This window comes from Rhinoraja longicauda, chromosome 13 (genome assembly GCF_053455715.1).
Source record: "Rhinoraja longicauda isolate Sanriku21f chromosome 13, sRhiLon1.1, whole genome shotgun sequence".
NCBI classification, from domain to species: Eukaryota; Metazoa; Chordata; class Chondrichthyes; order Rajiformes; family Arhynchobatidae; genus Rhinoraja; species Rhinoraja longicauda.
In genome coordinates this window covers 21,753,241-21,780,492 of record NC_135965.1, presented here as the reverse complement: position 1 = coordinate 21,780,492, position 27,252 = coordinate 21,753,241, and the positions used below count along the sequence as shown (strand labels likewise).

The 27,252-nt window shown below is 43.2% G+C and overlaps 1 protein-coding gene across 3 annotated transcripts in view; it reads left to right on the top strand.

The window, feature by feature from the left end:
* Positions 1-25,955, top strand: part of LOC144599531 (AP-2 complex subunit mu) — a 48,071-nt gene extending 22,116 nt beyond the window's left edge. For 2 of the 3 annotated variants that reach the window (XM_078410535.1, XM_078410537.1), the window contains exons 3-11: positions 2,421-2,686; positions 5,499-5,581; positions 8,448-8,583; positions 9,073-9,214; positions 11,233-11,352; positions 11,842-11,977; positions 17,559-17,656; positions 21,195-21,306; positions 23,226-25,955. In XM_078410535.1, coding sequence (XP_078266661.1) covers positions 2,421-2,686; positions 5,499-5,581; positions 8,448-8,583; positions 9,073-9,214; positions 11,233-11,352; positions 11,842-11,977; positions 17,559-17,656; positions 21,195-21,306; positions 23,226-23,360 — 1,228 coding nt within the window. In that variant the 3' untranslated portion in view covers positions 23,361-25,955. The remainder of the gene's footprint in view (positions 1-2,420; positions 2,687-5,498; positions 5,582-8,447; positions 8,584-9,072; positions 9,215-11,232; positions 11,353-11,841; positions 11,978-17,558; positions 17,657-21,194; positions 21,307-23,225) is intronic. The other variant, XM_078410534.1, reaches the window with a different exon arrangement.
* The last annotated feature ends 1,297 nt before the right edge of the window (positions 25,956-27,252 follow it).

Sequence of the window (27,252 nt, the reverse complement as noted above, 5' to 3'; positions counted from 1 at the left end):
TGATAGGCAGATGGTTAGACAAATGCCAGAGGTGAAAAGACAGAAGGTGTGAGACAAAAGGATCGAAGAGTTACAAATTGTGAAGCTAGAGAAAGGAATGTAGGTGGAAGGGGATGGAGAGGGGAGAAATAGGTACGAGATCAGGTGAGGCAGAGAAGGTGAGAAACATGTTGGTGGTACTCTCGGGGATATAAGCAGAAGTGACAGAAATCAAAATAAAATTGAATCTAGTCTGGCTGCCTGAAAATTATTTAAAAAGAAAACTTGCATGTTTCCATAGTGTGTGCATCCTAATTTAACAATCCTGAGCTTTTGTGGTATTGATAACTAATTGGTCTGAACTCTCTCTTCTCTTCGCATTCCCAGGTTTGGAGATTGCAAATTAATTAGTGTCCCTTCTGAGTCAGTGTTTAGTAGCTCGTTCCCTCAAACTCCCCATTGCTGGAAGTATGTACTGGTACGAGTCAACAGGGATATGTGACCTTTTAGATCAGGGTTATTTTGTTGAAGGCCAATTTGAAAACATTAGAATTCGCGCCCATTTGTCTCTTCATCCAGAGTAAGAGTAACTTTTAACTTTGGAAAGGACTCTACATTTGTTCAAAGGCAACTTTTGTTTGTAAAGTTGTTATTTTGCCAAAACACTTTTCCCAGTCCCCTCGATCTGGCTACCAGTTTATCGGTGAATATAACTAAGTGGTTTGATAAATTAGGGGATTTTTAAATTAAATTTTTTTTTTTGTTCTTGCACTGCATGACCTTGCTTGCTTTTTTTTAAAAACCAAAGTGAACTCTGAAGTTAAGTAACTTTTTTTATAGCTAAACTAGCATTGTATCATGACTGTGCAACTCCTTGTCTTGAGTTACAGGTCTAGAAACTGCATTCAACGCACCTTTTAGATAACAGTATAACAGTATAACAGAGCTTTATCAAAAGAGTTTGAATTTTAGTAAAGGATCTCGTATTGTACACCGATGAGCCAAAACATTATGACCACTGACAGGTGAAGTGAATAACATTGGTTATCTTGTTTGCAAAGGCACCTGTCAAGGGGTGGGATATATTGGGCAGCAAGTGAACAGTCAGTTTTTGAAGTTGATGTGTTGGATGCAGTAGAAATGGGCAGGAGTAAAGACCTGAGCGACTTTGACAAGGGCCAAATTGTTATGGCCAGGCGACTTGGTCTGAGCACCTCTGAAACGGCAAGGCTTGTGGGGTGCTCCCGGTCAGCAGTGGTGAGTATCTACCGACAATGGTCTGAGGAGGGACAAACCGGCAAGAGTGTTGGGCGCCCAAGGCTCGTTGATGCGCGAGGGCAATCCCGTCTGGTCCGAACCGACTGGGAAGACGACAGAGAGCGTGATGCTCTGGCAATGTTTTGCTGGGAAACCCTGGGTCCGGCCATTCATGTGGATGTCAATTTGACTCGTGTCACCTACCTAAACATCGTTGCAGACCAGGTACACCCCTTCATGGCAGTGGTATTCCCTGATGGCAGTGGCCTCTTTCAGCAGAATAATGCACACTGCACACATTGTTCGGGAATGGTTTGAGGAACATGATGAAATGTTCACAGAGTTGCCCTGGCCTCTAAATTCTTCAGATCTCAATCCGATTGAGCATCTGTGGGATGTGCTGGACCGACAAGTCCGATCCACAGCGGTTCCACCTCGCAACTTACAGGACTTGAAGGATCTGCTGCTAATGTTTTGGTGCCAGATACCACAGGACACCTTCAGGGATCTTGTAGAGTTCATGCCTCGGCAGGTCGGTGCTGTTTTGGTGGCACACGGAGGACCAACAGCATATTAGGCAGGTGGTCATGATGTTTTGTCTGATCGGTGTATGTTTCATTCTATAGCTGTACACAAACGTAGCAACAACATTATAGTCTTTAAATTGAAAATGTTTAAAAACTGTCCATATCTGAATAGCTGAATATTTGAAATAAAAACACAAACTGGTGTAACTATTCAAGCTAGTTAAGCAGAATTTGTGGAAAGAGAACATAGCGATTGTTTCAAGTCAAAGATCCTTCACCAGAACTGGGAAAGATAGAAACAATTGCTCTTTCCCAGTTATGATGGTGGTGGAAACAGTAAATGTTTCTTATCCACAGATGCTCCCTGATCTGAGTGTTACCAGTATTTTCTGTTCTTCTTATCATATCATATATATACAGCCGGAAACAGGCCTTTTCGGCCCACCAAGTCCGTGCCGCCCAGCGATCCCCGTACATTAACACTATCCTACACCCACTAGGGACAATTTTTACATTTACCCAGCCAATTAACCTACATACCTGTAAGTCTTTGGAGTTGGGTTGATGAGTTTCACATGTCTAAAAATGAAATTGTAATTTATATTTAAATGGTGGCTTGTTTTGTGTAACCTGACCGAGCTTTGATTTCTTTTTCAGACGGAATGCAGTGGATGCTTTCCGCGTCAATGTCATCCATGCCAGGCAACAGGTACGCTCCCCAGTGACCAACATTGCACGTACCAGCTTCTTCCATGTTAAACGTTCGAATATATGGCTGGCTGCCGTCACCAAGCAGAATGTCAATGCAGCCATGGTCTTTGAGTTCCTATACAAAATGTGTGATGTTATGACCTCCTACTTTGGAAAGATCAGTGAAGAAAATATCAAGAACAACTTTGTCCTCATCTATGAGCTTCTGGATGGTAGGTGCAATCTACATTGATGGAATATGTGTGTACAGAAGGAACAGTGTGCAGGTGGTGCTGAATATGAGCGAGTCTTAAACCTCTAATAATTAATTGTACCATAAAATGCAGTTCACCAGAATATGATTTGATATTAATTGTATGATTTGTTATTGTTTTATCTATGAACTATCCCATGTGTTTCACTGAGGTACTTAAGAGTCCACTGAGAAAATCTGGTGATCGTGACCAGAATAAAACAATACAAAATATGGGGTGCTACAGTGGCGCAGCAATAGAGTTGCTGCCTAATAGCGCCAGAGACCCAGGTTCGATCCTGACTACGCGTGCGGTCTGTATGGAGTTTGTGCGTTCTCCCTGTGACCGCGCGGGCTTGCTCCGGTTTCCTCCCCCACTCCAAAGACATATTAGTTTGTAGGTTAATTGGCATCAGTAAAATTGTAAATTATCCCTAGTGTGTAGGATAGTGCTAATATATGGGGTGGTCACTCGTCACCATTTCTGAACTGTATCTCTAAAGTCTAAAAGCCAGTCGCTGCAGATATTATGGGTGGTGTTGGAAGTGCTCAGTAAGTCAGGTGGCATCCATGACGAGAGAACCACGGTCAATATTTCAGGTCATTAACCTTGGATCTGATGAAACCTCGTCAACTGAAGCTTTAACGTTGTTTCTCTGACCATACACGTTGTCCGCTTGGGCATTTTCAGCATCTTATTAATGGTTCAAATATGTCCACTGCCGCCTTCAGGACACTGGAAGGAGTAGTAAGGCGGTCACGGTGGCGCAGAGGTAGAGTTGCTGCCTTACAGCGAATACAGCGCCGGAGACCCGGGTTCAATCCTGACTCCTGATGCTGTCTGTACAGAGTTTGTACATTCTCCCCACGACCTGCGTGGGTTTTCTCCGAGATATTCAGTTTCCTCCCACACTCCAAAGATGTACAGGTATGTAGGTTAATTGACTTGGTAAATGTAAAAATTGTCCCTAGTGGGTATAGAATAGTGTTAATGTGCGGGAATCACTGGTCGGCGCAGACCCGGTGGGCCGAAAGGGCCTGTTTCCGCGCTGTATCTCTAAACTAGTAAATATTAACCTTGCTAATATTGCCTGGATTCGAGAATATTGATTATAAGGAGAGTTTGGCCAAACTTGGATTGTTTTCTCTGGACTGTTGGTGGTTGAGGGGGGATTTGCTAGAAGCGTGTAAAATTATGAGGAGGGTAGTTGGGGTGGAAAGTCAGAACCTTTTTTTCCCAGGGTGAAAATGCCAAAGACTAAGAGAGCATAACTTTCAGGTCAGAGGGGGGTAAGTTTAAAGGAGATGTGTGGGGTGAGTTTCTTATGCAGAAAGGTGGGTACCTGGAATGCACTGTCAACGGTGATGGTGGAGGCAGATATCATAGTGGCGTTTAAGTGGCTTTTAGATGGGTGCATGGAGATGCAGGGATGTGGATCACAGCCAACCGGAGGAGGAGAACCTGGCATCATGTTTGGCACAGAAATAGTGGCCCAAAGTGCTTGTTTCTGTGCTGTATTGTTCCATGAAAGCAACGCCTGAGTATTTTAACAAAAAAATCAAGGTAATGAATGAAAATAATACTAATTTTCAGTTAAGTTTATGGATTGGATCTGAAGCCTCATTGGGTTTGATTTATCTTCCCACATCTTTTACATGAAAGTTGCAAAGTGTGAAGGCGTTCATACTTTAAACCGCAGGGAATTTTCACATGGCAAGCCCAAAGGAGAGACAATAAATAGAAAATAATTACAGGTCCACCACCAATTTTCCGGCACCCTTGGTTCCAAGGCATTTCTGGATTATTTGTTTTGCCCGACCAATGGAAGATATGGTCTCAGAGGAGTTAAACGGTACCAGAATGGTCCACTTAGGCAACCTAAGGCTTGAGATACCAGCCCACAAATCGGCCTTGGAAGCCCCGATGAGGTCGAGATCGGCCGCCTCACTTTTTTCCGGATTAAAGGAGTTGTCAGACCATTAGTTGCTTGAAAATTGGTGGTGAGCCTGGACTAACAAATTCAACAGAGAATTAGGGGATAAAGTACTTTAGCATGCAATGAATGTCGAACTCACATTGAGTGCAGGCTTCAAACTTAAAAAAATTAATCTGAGCCAAAAGGAGGGATTTGGACAAGTGATGGGCATTGGTCAAACTGGTCAGTTTTAAGGTAAGCAGAAAAAATTCTGGCACTTAGATTTTTTTATGATGGGAGTGATAAGTGCCGGTGATAGCACAGTAAAATTAAGAATAGAAATATGTCCAAAGCAAAAATGCTGAGCTTGTAGAAACCTGTAGAACAGACGTTAAAGATGGGAAGTGCTAAGACTGAAGGTAGTTGAATGGAAATGCTTAAAATTGAGACCCATAAGCAAAATACTTCAGATGCAGGAAATATAACAGAAAATAAAAAAATAGATTATGGGAAAGGTGAAGAGACACAGATTTGGAAATTTAAAAAAATATTTTTTAACCTGGGAGTTATCAGACATCGAGCCAGACTAGATAAGAGAGCATAAGGGTTCGCTCTAACCTTGGTTTTAGAGACCAATAATGACAATTGCAAATTCTTAGCCTGGACGGAAAATGGGGAAATGTATAAGTTAAAGATAGACACCAAGTGCTAGAGTAACTCAGCTTGTCAGGTAGAATCTTTAGAGAAAAAGGATGGGTTTTGTTTCTCCAAATTGATGATTTTTTTGTTTACTTCCAAATTAGGAAATATAAACTTGCCTTGGATCAATCTTTTACCTTGAGCCTTATAATTAAAAGAAGTTGTCTTTCCACACAGAAATCTTGGATTTTGGTTACCCACAAAATTCTGAGACGGGAGCATTGAAAACTTTCATTACCCAACAAGGAATCAAAAGTCAGGTAAGCAGTACCAAGTAGTGTGAAGAAAGCAGCATTGCTGCAGAGTTATTTATGCATTTGCTAGTCATGATGAGTTACTACAGATTAAATGATGGCCGTGTTTAAAAGCTATAATTAAAAGGCAGCTTTAAGATAAATTCGGTGAAGGTCCTTCATCCTCCACCCAAAATAAGTAGATTATTCAGGACTGAAATTAGGAGAAATTTCTTGACTTGCTGTCGGTGGATCTTTGAAATTTTCTAGCCAGTGTAGGCTCAGTCGTAGTTCATTCGAAATAGGGATTAATCAATTTCTGGATATCAAACAGTTTTGGGGATAGTGCAATAAAATATTTTAAGGCAAATCAGCTGCGATCTTGTTCAATGGGCTAGTCCTAAGGGGCCGAAATGCCTACTGTTCTTATTCATATTCTTATCTCTGTTTTCGCCACTTCTGAAGAGCTGCTATTCTTTCTACATGGGCTATAGCAAGAAACTGAGCGTGAGACGCTTGCCTATTCTTGCGCTGTGGTCTTCGTACAATTGCAAGAATGTGTTGCAGTGGGAGTTGATGTCTTCACGGCAGGATTTCTGGATGATCCTGTCAGCTGCACCATCCACCCACCCAAACTCTTGCCACTGAGCTGATGTGCTGCCTGGTGGATGAGCACACCGGTTGAGGAAAGGTCATAAGCTATAGGGGCAGAATTAGGTCATTCAGCCCATCAACTCTGCCATTCAATCCTGGCTGATTTATCTTTCCCTCTCAATCCCATTCTCCTGCCTTCCCTCCATAACCCCTGACACCTGTACTAATCAAGTTAACTGGGAAATAGCCCCTTCCTTTTTAAAAACTGCTGTGATTTTTTAATTTACTCTTCAATTAAGGATGTTGAATGAGAAATGGAAATAGATCCTGTCAACAAGAAGTATTGTGTTGACTTTCATTCGTTGAGCAGTAAGCACTTTCTCCCGGGGCATGCCTGATAACCAGATATTCCATAGTTCTGCTCCCAGGAGTTCAATAACGTGATAATCTTCCCGAGGTAGGGCTGGTGCCAGCAATCGAATAACATTTCCTGTTTGGAAAGGCTGGCTGTTGCAGATAGGATTATATGTTGTTGGTAGACTTGGGGTGGAGGCCAGTGAAGTATGGTTGGGAATGTATCCTATGTTTGCTGCCACTGCAGAGAGGAATACCCTGACTCAGCAGGAAGTCACTAAATATAACAAAGAGCTTTGAGGATTTATCCTGCACAGTCGTGGTCTGAGCTTCACTCACTTCCAATCAAATGTAATGGAAAAATCAAATACCAGAGGGCATTGCTTTAAGGTGAGAGGGGCAGAGTTTAAATGAAATATGCTGGGCAGGTTTATTTTTTACACAGGGTTACTGAGTGCCTAGAATGCTTCATTGGGGGTGGTGGTTGACACAGATACAATGGTAGTGTTTAAAAGGCTTTTGGATAAGCATATGCAGGGGATGGAGGGATATGAATTATGTGCAGGCAGGTAAGAGTTGATCTTGTCATCATGTTCAGCACAGCCAGGGCAGGATGTCACTGGATCTTCACGATAGGTCCCTTATTCACATAATATGAAGATTATATTCTCCCACTCTGAGGATTTGTAATTTGAAGTGAGTAATCATACTAGGAAAGGAAATCTTGTGATGAAAGCAAGGATCACCTTTCACCAAGCAAGTGATAAACAAGAGAAGCAAACAGTTTTTTTTTTTAATTAGTTGTGACTCGACCTATTTCATTCTCTCTCCAAATAGCAATATTTAAATAAAACAAGCAATCTACTTAATTGTCCAGGCAAGTGGGTTTGGGTTTTCAGATGCAGTAAAACTACCCGTCTGAACCCACCACCACACAAGTATCAGAGAATCAGTGTAGTTAATGAAGCCTTCTGTTTATGCTGATGAAAAAGAACAATGAGGAAGAATGAGTGATAGTGTTATCTAATCAAATCCTTTTTCATTCGAATGGAACACCATTTGAACATGGGCCAGAGTTTAAAAATGAGTAATGTTAGCAGTCTTCCACAGGCATTCAATAAAACAGTGTTAGAGTTAACCTTATCTAGCACCATAGAAACATAGAAAATAGTTGCAAGAGTAAGCCATTCAGTCCTTTGAGCCAGCTCCGCCATTCAATATTGTTATGGCTGATCATCCATCATCAGTACCCTGTTCCTGCTTTCTCCCCATATCCCTTGATTTCATTAGCCCTAAAGACCAATAATGTATTTTTCAAAAGTATCAATTAGAGGATGTTTATAACTTTGTATTTTGATCTTCATGGAAGTCTGATTTATTGGTGCTTTAATAGTGGATAGTTATAATTAACCTGTTTTATAATGTCAGTGTGACCAAAGGGTGATGATCACTGGATTGTAAAGTAGTTAGTTGAATACAAACAGCTTTGAAAACATGGAGGAGCATGATAGACAGCTGAATCAGTGCATGTCAGTTTTACTGTTGCATCTGCTCTTGTTGCTAACTTATTCTCTCCTTTTTTATCAACTCTTCTGTGTACTGACTGCTTGCCTCTTAACCGTGTGTGTGGTGCTCCTGGTTGTAAACCTGCTGTACTGCTTTCTCTTTCTCCACCTGTGACTGGCGATCCCATTTATAGCATCAGGTAGGAAAATCTGCCTGCATCTGTGTTGCTTATGGTGGTGGGGGAGGGAATTCCTTATGCTGTGACTGAATCGAGTTCCACTTGAAGCAAGGGGAAGGTATTGCTGACATCTGCTACAGTCTTAACATGTGGCTGTGGTTGGTGTCTTACTGCTCTAGATAGTGAAAGTGGACTATACTTGTAACCCAGCATCACTGCAAACGTTTTAACAGTAATTTGGGGGGGTGTTTTTTATTGCAGACCAAGGAAGAGCAGTCACAAATCACAAGCCAGGTAACCGGGCAGATTGGATGGAGGCGTGAAGGGATCAAGTATCGTCGAAATGAACTTTTCCTGGATGTTCTGGAGAGTGTCAACCTATTAATGTCACCTCAAGGTATGGAATAACTTGGTGCTGCTGTCTATTGAAGGTTTAGCTTTTAGTGCTTGCTCCCCTCTTTTTCTTTGTCATTTTCCAGCTCCTAATCACCGTCCTGGGATTAATTTTGCATGCATGCTCTACTTCATTATTGTCGACAAGCTGTACAGGAGGTGTCCTGCCCATAAAGAAAGCTGTACTTGTAGGCAGTGCAACACAGCATGTGATCAATAGATTATCCTGTGAAGTTTGAGAAATAATAGCCTGCAATTGGAGATTAAAAAATGCTATTCTTCAATAACTCCACACTCAACCTCGACCAATTCATTCCCGCCTCATTCTCATGAGGACTGCTGCTGGGTAGGCTGGAGGCTTTTGTGCCGAGATGCAGGGTTCAGGGACTGCAATGTGATAATAAACTTAAACCTGTCCTTCCCCTAAGGTTTGTAAATTGTTATTATAAAGGGAGTGTTGTTTGCTAATGTCAAACCTCTACCTTTGTTTCAGGTCAGGTTCTAAGTGCACATGTCTCGGGTAGGGTGGTAATGAAGAGTTATTTGAGTGGAATGCCAGAGTGCAAGTTTGGAATGAATGACAAGATTGTAATCGAGAAGCAAGGAAAAGGAACTACTGACGAGACCACAAAAAGGTGAGGGAGTAGCATCAGTTCTGCCAGCGTGCGCTTGGTTGGCAGGTTAATTGTTCCCTGTAAATTACCAGTCGTGGGGGTTGATGGCAGGGAAATTGGGAGATTTGATGAGTGAACCAGTTGTAGAGAAATAAGTGGGGGAATGGGGCTAGCATGGGAGACTATTCAGCTCGGAGTCTATTGAAAGGTTATATGAAAAATATAATATGGTTCCAAAACAATCAAACTTGGTGGTCTGGCCTAGGCAGCTAGATCTTAATGACTTTTGTTCTGATTGTTAAGGGTTTGAGGCTTTCAAAAGATTACTTTTATTATCCCTTCTTAATTAAATTAATCCCAATCAGCAAAGAAAACATATTACAACAAAAACCCATGGGTCAATGATTAACTTTTACATTCCGCTCTGTTTCCTCTCACACGGGTTTATTTATGTCTTTGATTGTTTTGGGGGATAAAATCATAGTTGTAGTATAAATAAAAGAAACCCTGACAAAATTGCTATTAAGCAACTGTTTTGTGTAAAGTGCGGAGAAATCAGATATTCCATGTCGGAGATTGAAACATTCCTATATTGTTATGGCAATCACTTGTTTCCTACTGTAGCAAGAAATTATTCTGCTGCTTGTATCTGACCAAGTGGGTGCATATCCTGCACCTGAGCTACTCCCAAAGTCACATTGAACAACCTAGCAATAAAGCTGTGAGCCAATTTTGAGTTTTGTTCAAATTTACCTCGCTTGAACTAATGGTTCGAGGCAGATGTGATTAGTTTACCTTGGCATCCAGTTCGGCACAGGCATGGTGGGCCGAAAGCTGTATTTCTCTATGTGCTCTTCTTTTCAATGTTCTCTGAATGTTTTGACTGACTGGAGGTCTGTGGCAGGTGCAGTTAGGAGAAAGGAGACAGTCAGACTCTCAGGCTGAAGGAAGGTATGCAATGTTTAGACTGATTTGAGGCGATAGGTTGGGGACAGGACAAATGTGAAGAAAATGAAAAGTACATTGGAATGGAGGAACGCATTGAATAGATTTAAGATGCAAGTGATGATTGAGCAGGAATTAATCTGAGAAGCATAGATACATTTTGCACTCCAGAGGGTGATAAATTAAGATATTGGTAAAGCTTCTGGAGAATGGAGAGGCAACTGATCAAGGTGGTAGAGACCCCACTGCCTACAAAATTAATTTCACAACTTGGTAGGCAAAGGGATTAGAAAGGTAGTTTTGAGAGAGAGCAAACGGGCTGATGGTTCTATTGGGGAAAACAACTCTGGAATTAGGAATGCTGTAAATGTACTTTGGGATCATTGGATAGGAATGATTTAGTTGGAACTTCTCTCTTGGAGGAGGGGTTATAATGGTGTTCAAATGAAGGTGGATGGAGATTGCTCGAGTTGTAGTAAGCTTGGAGGCTGGAGATGAATTGAGTGAAAGAGGATCTGAATGCAGAGGATAGGGAGTAACAAGGAGTTTGGATTTGAATCCTGATATTTGAAAGTGATTCCCATTTGTTGAACTACTCAAGGATCAAACGAATTGAGTAATGCTTAAATGAATACATCAAAAAATCTACAAGAAATGCTAGAAATACTCATTAGGTTAGGCAGCATCTGTGGGGAAAAGAAACGGTTAATAATTTAGGTCTGAGCATTTACAGCATTCCAATCTTTTAGATTTTTTGCTTTTCAAATCCAAATTATTATTGATTTTTATTACACAGATGCTTTTGCTCTTGGTACTTGTTATTTTTATCCTCAAAAATATCTCGAAATCCAGTTGTTTTTTCTACGACCTGTTCTGTTTCTGGAAGAAATTATTCTAACTGTGTAATTGAGCAGACATCCTCCCTCTCTGAGGGGGAGGCTTTGTGGTCTGCACTGTGGTACAGACAGCATTTTTATGCAGGCAGCTTGTCATTATTGTAATATGAAGGGGGAAACATGAACGCTGTAGTTTACGTGGACTGTATTTTATGAAATTTGAAATGTAACTTCAGTCCACCTTTGATTTTTTTGCAGTGGTAAGCAATCCATAGCAATTGATGACTGCACATTCCACCAGTGCGTAAGGCTCAGCAAGTTTGAATCTGAAAGGAGCATTAGCTTCATTCCACCAGATGGAGAATATGAACTCATGAGGTAAATACTCAGCAGTGTGTGAAACAAAGGGGTCTGTGAAAACATGGGTGCCGGCTTCAGATTTCAAAATAGTTTTGGCCTACCTTTTACAGTTAACTCTTGAAGTTCCTCCTTGTACAATGTAAAATTTCATTTACATGATATAAAATATTCAATTTGAAATCCTAATAAGTAATTATATTTAGGATTACTGTAAAGTCATGGGGTGGCATAGTGGCGCAGCGGTAGAGTTGCTGCCTTACAGCGCCGGAGACCCGGGTTCATTCTGTATCGATACTGTAACCTTTGTAATTGCTTAAAACTTCAGTGGTTAAAAGTATTAATATAATTTTGTTTCTGCTTCAAATGCAGATTGTAATATAAATTTGCATAATGAAGAAAAGGATTTGTGTAGTTAGATTAAATTACTATCCTCTGTAGGCAGGTCAAGAGTACTGTTGAATCTGTTTATTTTCAGATGTTTATAACAGATTTAATTATTTTTCTCAGGTATCGAACCACTAAAGATATCATCCTGCCGTTCCGCGTGATCCCATTGGTCAGAGAAGTAGGTCGCACTAAACTCGAGGTGAAAGTTGTGATTAAATCAAACTTCAAACCATCCCTGCTGGCTCAGAAGATCGAGGTAACATATTTCCAAACATCTGCTTGCTTCCTTTCAGTGCTGCCTTGTAAGATTTTAGCAATTATGGTTTGCTCTTTGAACAACCTCTGCTAGCCTTTTTCCCCAGGGTGGAAATGTCAAAGGCTGAAGGGCATAGTCTTAAGGTAAAAGTGGCAAAGTTTCACGGTGATATGCAGGTCAAGTCTCTTTTAAACAGAGGATGACTGGTGCCCTTAAGTTTAATTGTGTTTACTTTTGAGATACAGCGCAGAAGCAGGCCCTTCGGCCCACCGAGTCCACACGGACCAGCGATCACACCATACACTAACATTATTCTACATACTGGGACAATTTACAATTTTTACTGAAGCCAATTAACCTGTAAAACTGAAATTGAAACACCCGGAGAAACCCACGCGGTCACGGGGAGAATGTATAAACTCTGTACAGATAACAACCTTTAGTCAGGATTGAACCCGGTTATCTATTGCTACGAGGCAGCAACACTACCGCTACACCACTGTGCTGCCCACTGCTCCACTATGTCACCCTTACATTGAACAGTTGATACAGGATTAAAGAAATCACAATGCAGGAACCAATTGGCACATGTCCTGGCTGACTATAAATGGAGGTAACCAGATTGTTTCCATTTCCCAGTTTTTGGTATTAGCCTTGTAGGTCAAAGTTCCAAGTGTTCATACGAGTGAGCACTTTGTTGAGATACCAAATCCCAGACCCTTATTCTGGGTAAGAAAACAATCCATTTGCTCCCCTAATTGCTGTACCTATCATAAATCTACTCAACTTAGTTGTCGACTCTTCTACTAAGAAAGAAAAATGTCCTTATGGAGGCCCCTTGTAATTTTGCACAAAATGAGATCTCCTTGTCTTTGGTTCCAAAGCAAACAACCAAGAGAATCTCTGCCCACATTCAGCCTAAATCTGCTCGGCAACAGCTCTCGTGCTCTTTCAAGTGTGCTCATGTCCCATCAGTTCTGAGAAGTAAGCTGGAACCTCAGTGGGTAATCCTAGCCTTGCTGTTCAATCCTAAATACACAGCATCAGGCCTGATGCACTTGGCGGCTCCCAATATTTGGATTTCTTTACAGCCGCCTTAAAAATGATTGGTTCCATGTGCCGACAGTCAGCAGGGAATCTGCATCAGCTGGGAAAAGCATCTGCACATGGTCTGCTTCTTGGCAGCGGCTTGGGTTTCCAGATTGAGCCTGCACTCCTGGGAGTGTACACGTTGCATGGATTTGCAAACCTCAGCAAAGTTGGCCTGAACACTGCTCACTGTTGTGTGGTTAGCCCTGATCACCGGATCAAGGCTGTGAGAACGGCATTTGGCTCATTTGACATTCTTCCCGTGGGTGGACTCACGGGGTTGGAGTAACTCAGCGGGTTTGTCAGCATCCCTGGAGAACGTGTTGTCTGTTTCCCCATAAACTAGCAAGATTTTTGGATTGTTTGCAAGAAACAGCATCAAAATGGGCCCTTCGTTCCACTGAGTCCACACTGACCATCTATCACTAGTTCTACATTATCCTACTTTCACATCCACTCACTATACACTAGGGGAAATTTACAGAGGCCAATTAACTTACAACATAGATGTCATAACAGTTCACCAATCTCATTAACAGTATGGCTTACAGACAGGCTTACAGCTGTATGAATGTGACATCATTGTTCTATATCAGTTTTTCAAAGAGCTTGTTAATAAATTCCCAAATACTAAAGACTGCAAGATAATCAGGTTCTTTCTTTGTCCCTTGGAGGATGTGGCTGTATACTGTTGAAATCCAGTACCTATTACTTTTCATTTCGAGTTGCTGATCTCTGTTTTGCTTTAAGATGCATCCAGCATGGAGAAAATACTGAAATATAAACCTTTCCAAACAGCTATGCTTTTGAAATTCAAGCAGCGCAAGCAAGCTATTAAAAAAAAGACTTGCTGAAAGAGGCCAGGCATGGAGGTGTCTTGTGGAGCTGGGTTTCTTATCCTATTGAGCAGGGAAATTGTGGGCAATTCGAGACCTTCCTTGATTATCTTCCTTTACTCCTGAGTGATGAAATGGGAAGAAATGCTTCCACTCAAGAATGATAGTTAGAGTTCACAGATCGACGATTGGCAAATGACCATGAAGGCAATTATGCTTTTATTTGCAGCGTGCTCTGGTCTGCAGTGGACTGAATGAATGAATGATGTGGGCAGTTTTCAATATTTGATTCCCTTCTGTGAGTTAACACATAGACCATCACGCAAACCAACCTCCCTTGCATTGATTCCATCCACACTTCACGCTCTCTCAGCAAGGCCACCAGCATAACCAAGGACCAATCTTACCCCGGTCACGCTCTCTTCTCCCTCTGTGAAAACACATACCTCCTGATTCTTCCCAGCGGTTATCAAGCAACTGAACTGTCCTTTCTCCTATTAGAGAGTAGCCCTGACCTCGTATCTACCTCATTGGAGACCCTCGGACTATCAATAGTCGTTTATTTGTCACATACACATAAACGTGTAGTGAAATGAAACATTACCCGCAGTTCAACAATAAGACCAATAAGAATATACTAACACCAAACAAAAAGAAACATCCATCACAGTGAGTCTCCTCCAGTCCCTCCTCACTGTGATGGAAGGCCAGAATGTCCTTTCTCTTCCCTGCCGTTTTCCCCCGCGGTCAGGCTGTTGGAGTTGCCACGTCGGGGCAGTCGGGGCTCCCGACATTGAAGCCCCCGCCGAGCGGTGAAAATCCCGCGGCCTATTCCAGGCCGCGCCGGACGGTGAAAGGTCCGCGGCGGGCCGACCCAAGCCCCGCGATTCAGGGCGGGCGAACACGCTGCCGGAGCTCCCGATGTCGGCCCCCACCCAGGGGCCTGCGGGCTTCCGACGTCCAGGTGGCCCGCGCCGGAGCCTCCGGAGACGAGTCGCAGCCGCTCCCGCAGCATCCGCAGGCAGCCAGCGCCACAGGTGGTGAGTCCGGGCCGCGGGCTCTGCGAACCAGAGCCCCAGGTGGTCCCAGGTGCATGGCCGGTGGTAGGCTGCAGCGGGAACGGAGACACGACACAGAAACAAAGGTCGCGTCCCCGTTCGAGAGAGAGAATTTTACAGTTCCCGTTCCCTCCCACCCCCCCCCCCCCACATAACATACAAACACTACACCATATTAAAACTCCAATTCATACAAAAACAACAAAAAACACAAAAGACAGACGGACTGCAGGCAAGCCGCAGCTGCCAGGGCAGTGCTGGCTCCTCCTCGATAGGACTTTACTGGACTTCATCTTGCACTAAACATTATTCCCTTTATCCTGTATCTGTACACTGTGGATGGCCTGATTGTAATCATGTATAATCTTTCCGCTGACTGGACAGCACTCAACAAAAATGCTTTTCTCTGTACCTCAGTACATGTGAGATAATCCTAACGAATCCTTAAGAACAAGTCAAGCAGCATTTGTGGAGGAAATTTGTCTCCACTGATGCTAAGTTCTTCCAGCGTTCTGTGTTTCTTGCTCCATATTCCAACATCTGCAGTCTTATCCTTTGAAGAGCATAGAACAGTACAGCACAGGAACAGACCCTTTGGCCCACAATGTTCGTGTGGAACAAGACCAACTCTTATCTGCCTGCATTTAATCCATAGCCCTCCATCCCTATGTTCTTAACCAAAAGTCTCTTAAATATCACTATCGCATCTGCCTCCACCACCACCCCTGAAAGTGCATCTAGTGGGGAAGGAAACTAGTGAAGCATTGAAATATAGGTAGGCATGAAAGGAAATGGAAGCCCCAGTTGTGAAGCATTTAATTGAGTTTGAAAGGAACAGCATGATATCTGGGCAGTTGTGAACATTTCTTCACAATGGTGAACTTTAAATTAAAATGCAGCCCCTCTGTTGAGTTTGCTGCATTTAATTTCCCCCGAGCTGCCGTCGCAGAGGAAGTTCACACTCCATTTCAAACTGCACGGAGCCAGGTGGTTTGACCTCTGCCAGCATTTAGTGCTGAGCTGTTTCTCACATTTGGACGTAGTGCTTCTAAACCGTGAAGTGTCGGTGTGTTTTTAAGATTCTAAACCGTGAAGCCGAACGGTGTGTTTTTAAGATTAAATATTCATCTGGTTGCAAAGGGAGATCACAAGTCCAGACTACTTTCCCGGCTAAAGAGAAAGTTGGGAACATACAACAGATGGGATAGAGCATTGGGAATAAATTGCTTCTCTTCCTTAACTTTCATATGTTTTCTCTCTTCAGATGGGGAATAAAACTGAGCTGATATATATTTTTTTATTTCACAATTTTCAACGTATGCAATTTTCGTTTATCTGCTTTTTTTTTTTGCATTGTGAAGATGCTGCATTATGTGCCACCTACTCCTTCCCCACTCAAAGATAAACACCCACATCTACTTGTGGACAGCCATTTCTAATGGAGATCGGGTTGTGTTATCCCTAACACAGTAGTGTTATCCCTAACTCTGTTCAGTACCCAGACGAATAAATAGCTAGATTGGTGTATGTTGTACTCTAGTCTTTGGTCTATTGCTGTCTAATTGTTAGTTTGATCTTGTCCAAAAATAAGTAGTTGATGAGAAGTTTCTTCTGCACATAATCCATGTTATTTAGGGCACTTCTTCATGGTCTAATACAAATTGGCATTCAATGAACTGATGCATTCACCCATTATGTGCTACCTATTACAACGTAGTCAGCACCCATAGTGGTTTCTCTTAGCTTGGTTGCAGATGATAAAACTTGCCATGGTAGCATTGGGAGGTTGCAAGTAGGTAGGGTTTTGGACCATACCCCATTTTTTTAAGCTTGTGTTTATATTGTATTTATTTTGCAATGGAGTAGCATGGATAGACTCAAGTGCTGGCATAACTCAGCTGGCCAGGCAGCATGTCAGGAGAAAATGGATAGTTGACATTTCGAGACAGTAATCTTTTTTTTCTAAATTACAGTTTTGTTTTCCCATTTTTATAAATTAAATCTCACGATGTATAACTCGAGTTTTACACTAACATTTTCATTTATTATGATTGGGGCATATCAAGGAGCCAGCATTAATGCCTGTTTCCCAAGTGCCCTTAGGACATTCGCATTCACATTCTATCTGCTGGCGTTGCACACAGTGTAGGGAAAATGCATTTCCCAACATTTCTTTCCTGAAGGAGAGTCCCGGCCCAAAACATCGTCTGTCCATTCTCTCCACGGATACTGCCTGCCCCACTGAATATTTGCACTTTGTGTTTTGCTCAAGATTCCAACGTCTACAATGCATTGTGTCTCCATCTTGCTCTTTAAGTTGTTCAGGTGTCAACTGCCATTCATTACATGATCATTGACTAGTGTAGCTCGATTCTAGGCAAATTAATCATATCAGAAGATATGATATTGTTTCTCTATTTCCTACCGTCTGAGCATACCACTGCTTTACACTTGCACCGTATTTGAGATGTTGATCTAAGATGTATCTAAGTACTTACATATACTGATACTTGTACTGAACTGTATACACAAATGAATTTTGCTGTACCTGTGACAAAGTACCATTGATTGATCCTTGGTTTCTTCTGTGTTTTGCAGGTGCGTATTCCAACCCCACTCAACACCAGTGGAGTGCAAGTCATCTGCATGAAAGGGAAGGCCAAGTACAAGGCTAGTGAGAACGCAATTGTGTGGAAGTAGGTGATCATCAACTTTTATTTAATACCTTGCCTTCTTGTAATTGTGCTGCAGGATTTCCATAGCAAAGTTAGGTGTGGCAGAGCTAGTAGAGCTGCTGGCTCACAGGTTGAATCTTGACCTCTAGTGCTGCCTGTGGGCAGTGTTCATGTTCTCGCTATGACCGCATGGATTCCGGTTGCTCCAGTTTCCCCCCACACCCCAAAGACTTCCAGATTTGTAGGTTAATTGGCCCTCTGTAATTTGCTCCTAGTTTAGAGAGTGAAACATCTGCAGGAATTGATGGAATGCAAATTGGATAACATGGGATTGGTGTATATTAGTTTGGTTTGGTTTAGAGATACAATGCGGAAAGAGGCCCTTCGGCCCACTGAGTCCGTGTCGTCCAGCAATCCCCACACAATAGCATCATCCTACCCACTAGGGACAATTCACAAATTTTCACCGAAGCCAATTAACCTTCAAACCTGCATGTCTTTGGAGTGTTCGAGGAAACCAGAGCACCCAGCAAAAGCCCACATGGTCACAGGGAGAATGTACTTCGTACAGACAGCACCTGTAGTCAGGGTTGAACCCAGGTCTCTAGAGCTCTCAGGCAGCAATTCTACTGCTGTGCCACTGTGCTTCCCTAATGTAAATGCACCTTGTGTGCAATTCGTGTAAATCAGGGGTGTCAAACTCATTTTAGGTCATGGGCCGGAATGGGCAAAATGGGCATTCACCCCCGGGAGCTGGGGAGGTGACAAATCATCCCACGGGCCGGATTGGACACCTTCGCGGGCAGGTAGTTTGACACACCTGATGTAAATGGATCCTTGGTTGTTACAAACTCGGGCTGAAGGGCCTGTTACTATGCTATCTGACTTCAAAAGTTTGCATAGTATAAGAAAATAACTGCACATGCTGGTACAAATCGAAGGTATCACAAAATGCTGGAGTAACTCAGCAGGTCAGGCAGCATCTCAGGAGAGAAGGAATGGGTGACGTTTCGAGACCCTTCTTCAGACTGATCAAAAGTTTGCATTGTCACCAATATAAATATCAGTTTTGGATCTCCACAATTATAAATCTTATTGCATTATGGGTTATATACAGATCAAAACTATTGTTAAAAAAAAGAGACAAAGTGCTGGAGTAATTCAGAAGGACAGGCGGCAGCTCTAGAACATGGATAGGTGACTTTTCAGGACCGGACCCTTCTTCAGACAGAGGATGTCTGCTCAAGTAGACCACTTGGAGGGGTCTAGCCTGAAACGTCAACTATTTATCTCTTCCATAGATGCTGCCTGACACACTCAGTTACTCTAACACTTTGGCTCTTTTTTGTATCAGCACCTGCAGTTCCTTTTGTCCCCCTCAATAAGAGCCCATCAGTAGTGCTAATCTCAATGCCACCAATAGTGATGCCTGAATTCCTCCATCCAACAGCCTTGTTATCTACTTTTATTTGAAGTCGTCTTTGCACAGTAGGTTCACATGCACAAACTTCTCTACCGACAGCTAGTCTGTTAATTTAAGTCCACTAGTTTGAAACAAGGTCAGCACCGCATATTAACCAGCACTGCCAATTAACATTGTCATTCAGCATATCAATAGGTGGAACTATATTAAATCCTTCCTTAATCTATCAGCAATAAATCCTTTTCAACTTCAGAGGCTTGAATTGCTGTGAAATTAGACTTTAGACTTCAGACGCACTTTGGCTCTCCAAGTCCGTGTCGACCAGCGAATACCCCATACACCAGCACTATCCCACACACCAGGGACAATTTTTACAATTACAGAAGCCAATTATCCTACAAACCTGTACATCTTTGGAATATGGGAGGTAACCCGAACATCCTGAGAAAACCCATGTGGTCACAGGGAGAATTGACAAACACCGTACAGACAGCATCCATAGTCAGGATCAAACCAGGGTCTCTGGCGTTGTAAGGCAGCAACTCCACTGCTGCATCAGTGTGCCGCCCTGTCTCTTAGAATGTCCAAGCTCTTGTGTATCTTGTATATCCACCTGAACATATACTCGCAGAACACAATGATCTCAAAAATCACTGTATGAGATGTAGGAAATGGAAATTAATGAAGTCAGAACATCAGAACGTCCAAGCTCTTGTGTAAAGTGATCTTGAATATCAGTCAAGTTCCTGCTGAACACATTTTCCCCCAGTTAATTGTTTACCTGGGTCAGTTTAGAGGGAGTGTTGCTTTACTATACAATTGAGACTTTTTAGAAAGGAGGAATGAGTATAAATCCCGGTGCCTTAGACATTAACCTGACCTTGACGTTCTGGAATAGTGCAAGCAAATGCAGCAGATTTAGTGCTGTTTTGTCCCTGCTCGCAGTGACAGTTCAGGGTGCAGCTGACAGTATGGAGCCATAAAACAATGTTTGGATGGAAATGCCAGTATTTGACTAGTGTAATCTATGACCCACGATTTATCGTGGAAGAATAACAGATTATTTGTGTAGGAAGGAACTGCAGATGCTGATTTAAACTGGATAGACATAAAATGCCAGAGTAACTCAGTGGAGCAGGCAGCATCTCTGGAGAAAAGGGATGGGTGACGTTTCGAGTCGAGATCCTTCATCAGACTGAGAGTCAGGGGAGAGGGAAACTAGCGATCAAAGTGTTTAGCAACCGGGAGATTGCATAGGCCTAGGCGGATTGAGCCGAGATGTTCAGCGAAACGATTGCCAAGTCTGAGCTTGGTCTCGCCATATATAGGAGTACACACCTAGAGCAGCGGGTACTGTAGATGTGGTTGAAGGGGGTGCAAGTGAACTGCCTCGCGTGCAAAGACTGTAGGAGTCCTTGGACAGAGTTGAGGGAGGAGGTATTGGGGCAGGTATTGCATTTCCTTTGGTTTCAGGGGAAAATACCCGGGGGGGGGTGGTTTGGGTACGAAGGAATGAGTTAACCATGGAGTTGCGGAGGGAACGGTCTCAGCTGAAAGGGCTGGAGATGGGCAGATGTGGCTAGTGGTGGGATCCCGTTGGAGGTGGCAAAGACGTTGAAGGATTATGTGCTGTATACGACGGCTGATGGAGTGAAAGGTGAGGACTAGGATGACTCTGTCCCTATTGCGTCTGGGGGAAGGAAAGCAAGAGAGGAGCTGCGTGTTTAGTTCAGAGATACAGCAGATAAATGGGTTCCTCGACCCACTGTGTCCATCAACCATGCATTCACATTAGTTCTGTGTTATCGCACTTTCTCATTTACTCCCTACTCACTAGATGCAATTTACAGAGGGCCAATTAACCAACAAACCTGTATCCCACACGATGGCTGGGAGAAGTGCAAACTCCACAAAGACAGCTCCCGAGGTCAGGATCGAACCCGGGTCTCTGGTGCTGTGAGGCAGCAGCTCTACCAGCTATGCCATTGTGCCGGCCATGTTTGTTGTGGGCGATAGAATATCCTGCAGCTGTGGTTGTTGTACGTGTTGGGATGATTTGTAAGTTGGCATGAGGTTGATTTGGAAAGCAGATGTTTCTGCAATTCATTAATCTCCCTTGTTACTTGTTCCCCACAGGATAAAGCGAATGGCAGGGATGAAAGAATCACAGATCAGTGCTGAGATTGAGCTTCTACCCACTAATGATAAAAAGAAATGGGCTCGACCACCCATTTCTATGAACTTTGAGGCAAGTATCACAGTCTACTGGGCACTAATGCCCAAATGAATTTGTCAATGTTTAACAGCTTGTGAATTCTGCAATACAAATGATTGCTGTATCTGCCTATAGTTACATTCCCGCAGAGGAACATAAGAGCATAGGAATTTGGGGAAGGAGGCAGCAACATGGCTTTGCCAGCCTTCTCTGCTGTTGATTGTTCATGACAGACCTACTACCACAGTGCCACTCTTGTCCTCTATACATGTGCCCTTATTCCCCTCATGTCCAGAAATCGATCGATCGTTGTTTTAAATGAACACAATGATCTCAAGTGATGGGAGCAGAATTAGGCCATTCGGCTAAAAAGGTCTACTCCACCATTCAATCATGGCTGATCTATCTCTCCCTCCTAACCCCATTCTCCTATAAGATCATAAGTAATAGGAGCAGAATTTGGCCATTTCGGCCCTAAACACCATTCATTGTGGTCAATGAGTGACAGCATTTGACCACACAAAGCAACCTCCTTTCCACTGACTCCATCTACAATTCTAAATCTTCACCACCCTATGAGTGACGACATTTCACCACATCAATCCTAAATGGCATATACCTGATTCAAGTCTCCTTAGCCAAAGGAAACATAATTTCCCTGTTCACTGTGGAATCCTGACGGAATTTTATACATTTTGGTGAGATCACCTTGCATTCAGAAATTCAGGGAATATAGGTCTCGTTACCTAATCCTTTCTCGGTCTTCTTACTTTCTCCATTAGCTTTTTATTCCAAAAACCTGCGTGCAATTCATTGCTTCTCTCAATGAAACTTGGGCTTTGGGCCCTGTTCCACATTGTAGAAAATGCCTGAGTTTGCTCCTTTGTTTTGTTAGTGGGTGGAAGCTACTCAGCACCTTAAATCTATTCTGACGTTCAATAACTTACTCCACCTACCTGGAAGCATAACACTCTTGCCCAACAAAGTCTATCACACTCACTTTTAATAACTTCAGTTGATGGCTTTTTGGGGAAATATCCCTTTTGAGGTTCTTTGTATGACATGCTTCCCAAGGTCTTGTCTGCACGACCCAGGTAATAAGATTGTCCAGAGATGTTACCTGGCCTGCTGAGTTATACCAGCATTCACTTCTTAATAAGATTGCCTGATCAGTCTGAAGAAGGGTCCCGACACAAAATGTCACCTGTCCATTCCCTGCACAGGTTAAGTTTGGTTTAAATGATTATAATTGGCTTGTATAGTGAGGTACAATGAAAAGTGTTTTGTCGTGTGCTATCCAATCAGCAAAAAAGACTACATGATTACAATCAACCGTCCACAGGGTACTGATACAGGATAAAGGAAATAACTTTTAGTGCGAGATAAAGTTCAGTATTGTCCAATTAACGATAGTTTGAAGGTCTCCAATGAGGTAGATGGGAGGTCGGGGCCACTCTCGGGTTGATGAGAGGATGGTTCAGTTGCCTGATATCACCTGGGAAGAAACTGTCCCTGAATCTGGAGGTATTCCTTTTCAAATTTCTGTATCTCTTGCCTGATGGGAAAGGGGAGAAGAGAGAGTGACCCGAGTGCGACTGGTCCTTGATTATGCTGGTGGCCTTGCTGAAGCAGCATGAATTGTAGATGGAGTCAGTGGAAAGGAGGTTGCTTTGTGTGGTCAGATGCTGCCAACTCGCTGAGTTCCTACTGCACTGTGTTGTGAATAAAGCTGTCTCCTTATATTGACTCTTTCTGACTAAATGTATCCTTTAATGTTCTTTTTCAGTATATTTGTTAAACTTTGCTGTTTTACTACCCTCTTACATATTGCGCTTCTCCCCACGGAATCGCCTAGGTTTTCCTCCATTGACACAGCGACACAATGTAAAAGCCATGCCTTCCATTACCTGCCGCACTATATCTAACAGGCCTTCTCCCATTGCTGTCCATAGGTTCCATTTGCTCCTTCTGGACTGAAGGTGCGTTATCTGAAAGTGTTCGAGCCAAAGTTGAACTACAGCGACCACGACGTGATAAAATGGGTCCGGTACATCGGGAGAAGCGGGATCTACGAGACCAGATGCTGAGAGCAGGCCTAGCCCGCGGCGCCCACTGAAACACACCAGACACTCTCCTGGCTGGCCACCACACCATGCACTTGACGTGGCCCAGGAGATGACAATAAGCTACACCTTCACGGCTGTGGCTGCACCACCAACGATGGAGACCCAGTTGACAAACAATCCCACTTTTCCGTTGAATTTGTATTTTATTTTACCCCACCCTACCTCTCCCATTCCCCGATGGCTATGTCCAATCCTGGCAGCTCCCATTTCATGTCCACTTGATATTCAACTCATACAGTGTAATTTCCAACAATGTAAGCATATTGTAGTTCAATAGAATATAGAATGTAACAGGGTGTACCTGATAGAGACTGAACTGTAATGGTAACAATGTTGTAATGAATGTTGTGTGCAATCAAGAGGCACCACTGGTCTTCCCACCAAGCTGTGGTCAAGTTGCTGCAGTGTCTTCTTCGATTTATTAACTCTGTGACCAAAATAATTGTCAAAAATACTACTTGTCTGTCTCATGCAATGGAGCGTACGTTCACTGTGGAAATCTTGAGCTTTGCCACTGGGGAAGAGATGTAGGTGGAACCACTGCTTGGTTTACGGAAAAGAACATGAAGGTGTATCAGTACGCAGTTACTGATCGAATGTGCACTTAATGTTTATGAAAGGGAAAAGGCATCTTTATTAATCTCTGGTCTACTGACCAGGACCTTGTTAAGGAAGGGCAAGAGTGATGGAAGGGGTAACCCAAGCATTAGTGGTCTCTGTAAATTCCATTCCCTGGTCCCTCTGCCTATTGGCCGGTCTCCAGGGAGCTATTTGATGCACACGACTTTACATTACAGCACGAGAGTTGCGTAACCCCGCACAGGTTTGTTCACAGTGAGCCGGAGTACTGTGTATATGTGTGTCTGATCATGGCTACTTGGTCAGTCGGTGACCCAAACCTGCACCGTTTTTAGAGAAGGGAAGTCTTAAAAGGAAGAATACTGAAGATGCTCGTCTGTAAATCCTTTTGCTTGATGGTGTGATTCCTCTTAAGCAACTTTTTGTGATTGTCCAGTTAATCTTAATAAACCATACAGAATCAGTACAAATTGTGGAACTTTATTGAGGTGCACAATTGAGTGTTTTATAATTTCCTTTGCTTCTCAACGCAAACATTGTCTTGCTTTTATCTTTAAAGTGTCCTCAGTGGCCTTTCTTTGGTTCTTCCCTCTTAGTGATCTGAAGATTGTGAAGGATAGATTTGTGTTGGATAATAATGTCAGGGTGTAAAAAGCAAAGATGAAAAATTGGGGGGGAAAGGCACAAAGTGCAGGAGTAACCCAGCGGATCAGGCAGCATCCCTGGATAACCTGGATGGGCAAAGTTTCGGATCGGGACTCTTCTGTCCATAGGAGGGTCCTGTCCCCAAATGTCGCCTATCCATATTCTCCAGGGATGCTGCCTGACCCGCTGAATTACTTCAGCACTTTTTTTTTTAAACCAGCACCTGCAGTTCTTGTTTCTCTGTGAAAAATAGGAGTTTGGGTACAGATTACCTTTGCCCTGGCAAAATGTTCCTATTACCTGCATTCCTTCCTTGGTTCCCTCTTACCCTGTAAAGAATCTAGGGGAGATTTGGCTGAGTGAACAAAGTTTGCAATAGATTTTTCTCCCCCTTCAATCTCCATCTGAGGGTTGACTCTTAGCCTGTGGACTGAAACCTCTCACCTTGTTGATGTTGTTCATGTGTTAGCAGTTGCTGCTGGTGCACTAATTATTGTCTTGCATTATGACCAGGCCTTGATCCTCTCCTCCAGCCACTTGAGGCGGCACAGTGGCACAGCCGTTAAGTTGCTGCCTTACAGTGCCAATGACCCAGGTTCGATCATGACTGGGTGCTGTGTGTACGGAACTAGTACATTCTCCCTGTGGACTTGTGGGTTTTCTCTGGGTTCTCCGGTTTCCTCCCACACTCCAAAGACATGCAGATTTGTAGATTAATTGACTTTCTGCCGACTGGTTAGCATGCAACAAAAGCTTTTTCACTGTACCTCAGTATGTAGGTTAATTGGCTGGGTAAATGTAAAAATTGTCCCTAGTGTGTGTAGGATAGTGTTAATGTACGGGGATCGCTGGGCGGCACGGACTTGGTGGGCCGAAAAGGCATGTTTCCGGCTGTATGTGTATGATATGGTATGATATGATATACGTGACAATAAAATAAACTAAGAACAGATATATTCACTTCGGTAAAATTGTAATTTGTCCCTAGTGTGTTTGATAGTGCTTGAATATGGGGTGATTGCTGGTCGGTGTGGACTCAAGTGGGCTGAAGGGCCTGTTTCTGTGGGCTTTATGTATAAAGTAAGTCATAAATCCCTCTATTTCCTGCACATACATGTGCTTATATAAAAAGTTTTATTTAGTTTAACACGCATGGATCATTTTCTGCTATAACATCACTCTACAATTACATTTTGTTAAAAAACTTTGGGGGGAATAAAGGACATGGAAAACTAAAATGGTATGAGGAAGAAGATGGAAGCATTTTACAAGTACATCAGCAAATAAAGAATTTATCAGTCAGTAAAGGTGTCAGGGGTTATGGGGAGAAGGAAGGAGGATGAGGTTGTGAGGGAAAGAGATCAACCATGATTGAATGGCGGAGTCATTGTCACGGGCTGAATGGCCTTATTCTCCACCTAGAACATAAATTTATGATGCCAGAGAAGGAAATGTTTATTTCCAAATCATAAAATAAAAGTATGTAATATGTTCAAGTCAAGTTGAGTTTATTATCATATGCATCAATCCAGCGAGGTACATTGCACGTTTTTAGTTTTGTGGAAGCCATGCCCTGGTCACCGGGTCCGCACCGACCAACATCCACCCCGTACACTAGTTCTATCCTACACACTAGGGACAATTTACAGAAATCAATTAACTTACAAAGCTGCACTTTGAATGTGGAAGGAAACCCAAGCACCCAGAGAAAACCCACTTGGTCACAGGGAGAGCATACAAACTATACAGGCAGCACCCGAAGGCAGCATCAAACCTAGATTATGTGCTGTAAAGCAGAAACTCTACTGCTGCCCAACTTTAATGAGAAAGAGATAAAGTGCTGCAGTAAGCAGTTCAAGCAATATCCCTGGAGAACTTGGATAGGTGATGTTTTGGGATAGGGACCCTTCCCCAGACTGATTGTGGGGGGAGGGGGGATAAAGAAAGTCCGAAGAGGGAAGCTTTATGGAAAAATTCGATTATGGATGAAGTGAGCAATTATAATGCACAGTATTTACTCCAAGAAGCAAATTATGTATTCCTCAAATGGTCTTGTAACATGATAAGATTTTGAGGTGGTCCTTGGGTATTGCCCTCCCCACCATTGAAGGGATTTATTGGAGTTGCTGCCTTCAGAAGGCAGCCAGTATCATCAGAGCCCAACACCCCTCTGGCCACACTCTCATTTTACTCCTGCCATCGGAAAGAAGGTACACGAGTCAGAAAATCATGACCACTGGGTTCAGGAATCGCTTATGGGTGGATAAAGTAGGGGTCGGCCTGGCCCAGCTCAATGCCGTCAACTCCTTCCGCCACTGCTCTGTACAACGTCCATGGGCTGCACTTGATCCGCTCGCTCACCCGGTTGCTGCAGGACCGCCCCAGACAGCACCACGCCCACTGCCCACGTCTGTCACCACCAGAAGTCACCCCTTCGCTTCCGTGCACGAAGGTCACCATGTCTCGCTTCCTCGGCCGATCATGGAACTTTAGGGCGCTTTCTGAACGCGCAGAGGTGAGTTTGCAGACCATACATAGCCACTGAATTTCCCCTTCACTTTCCACCACTGCCTTGGAAGCTGTTCTTCCAGGTTGTGTTCCTGGTCGGTGAGAGGGTGAGAAGGAGAGT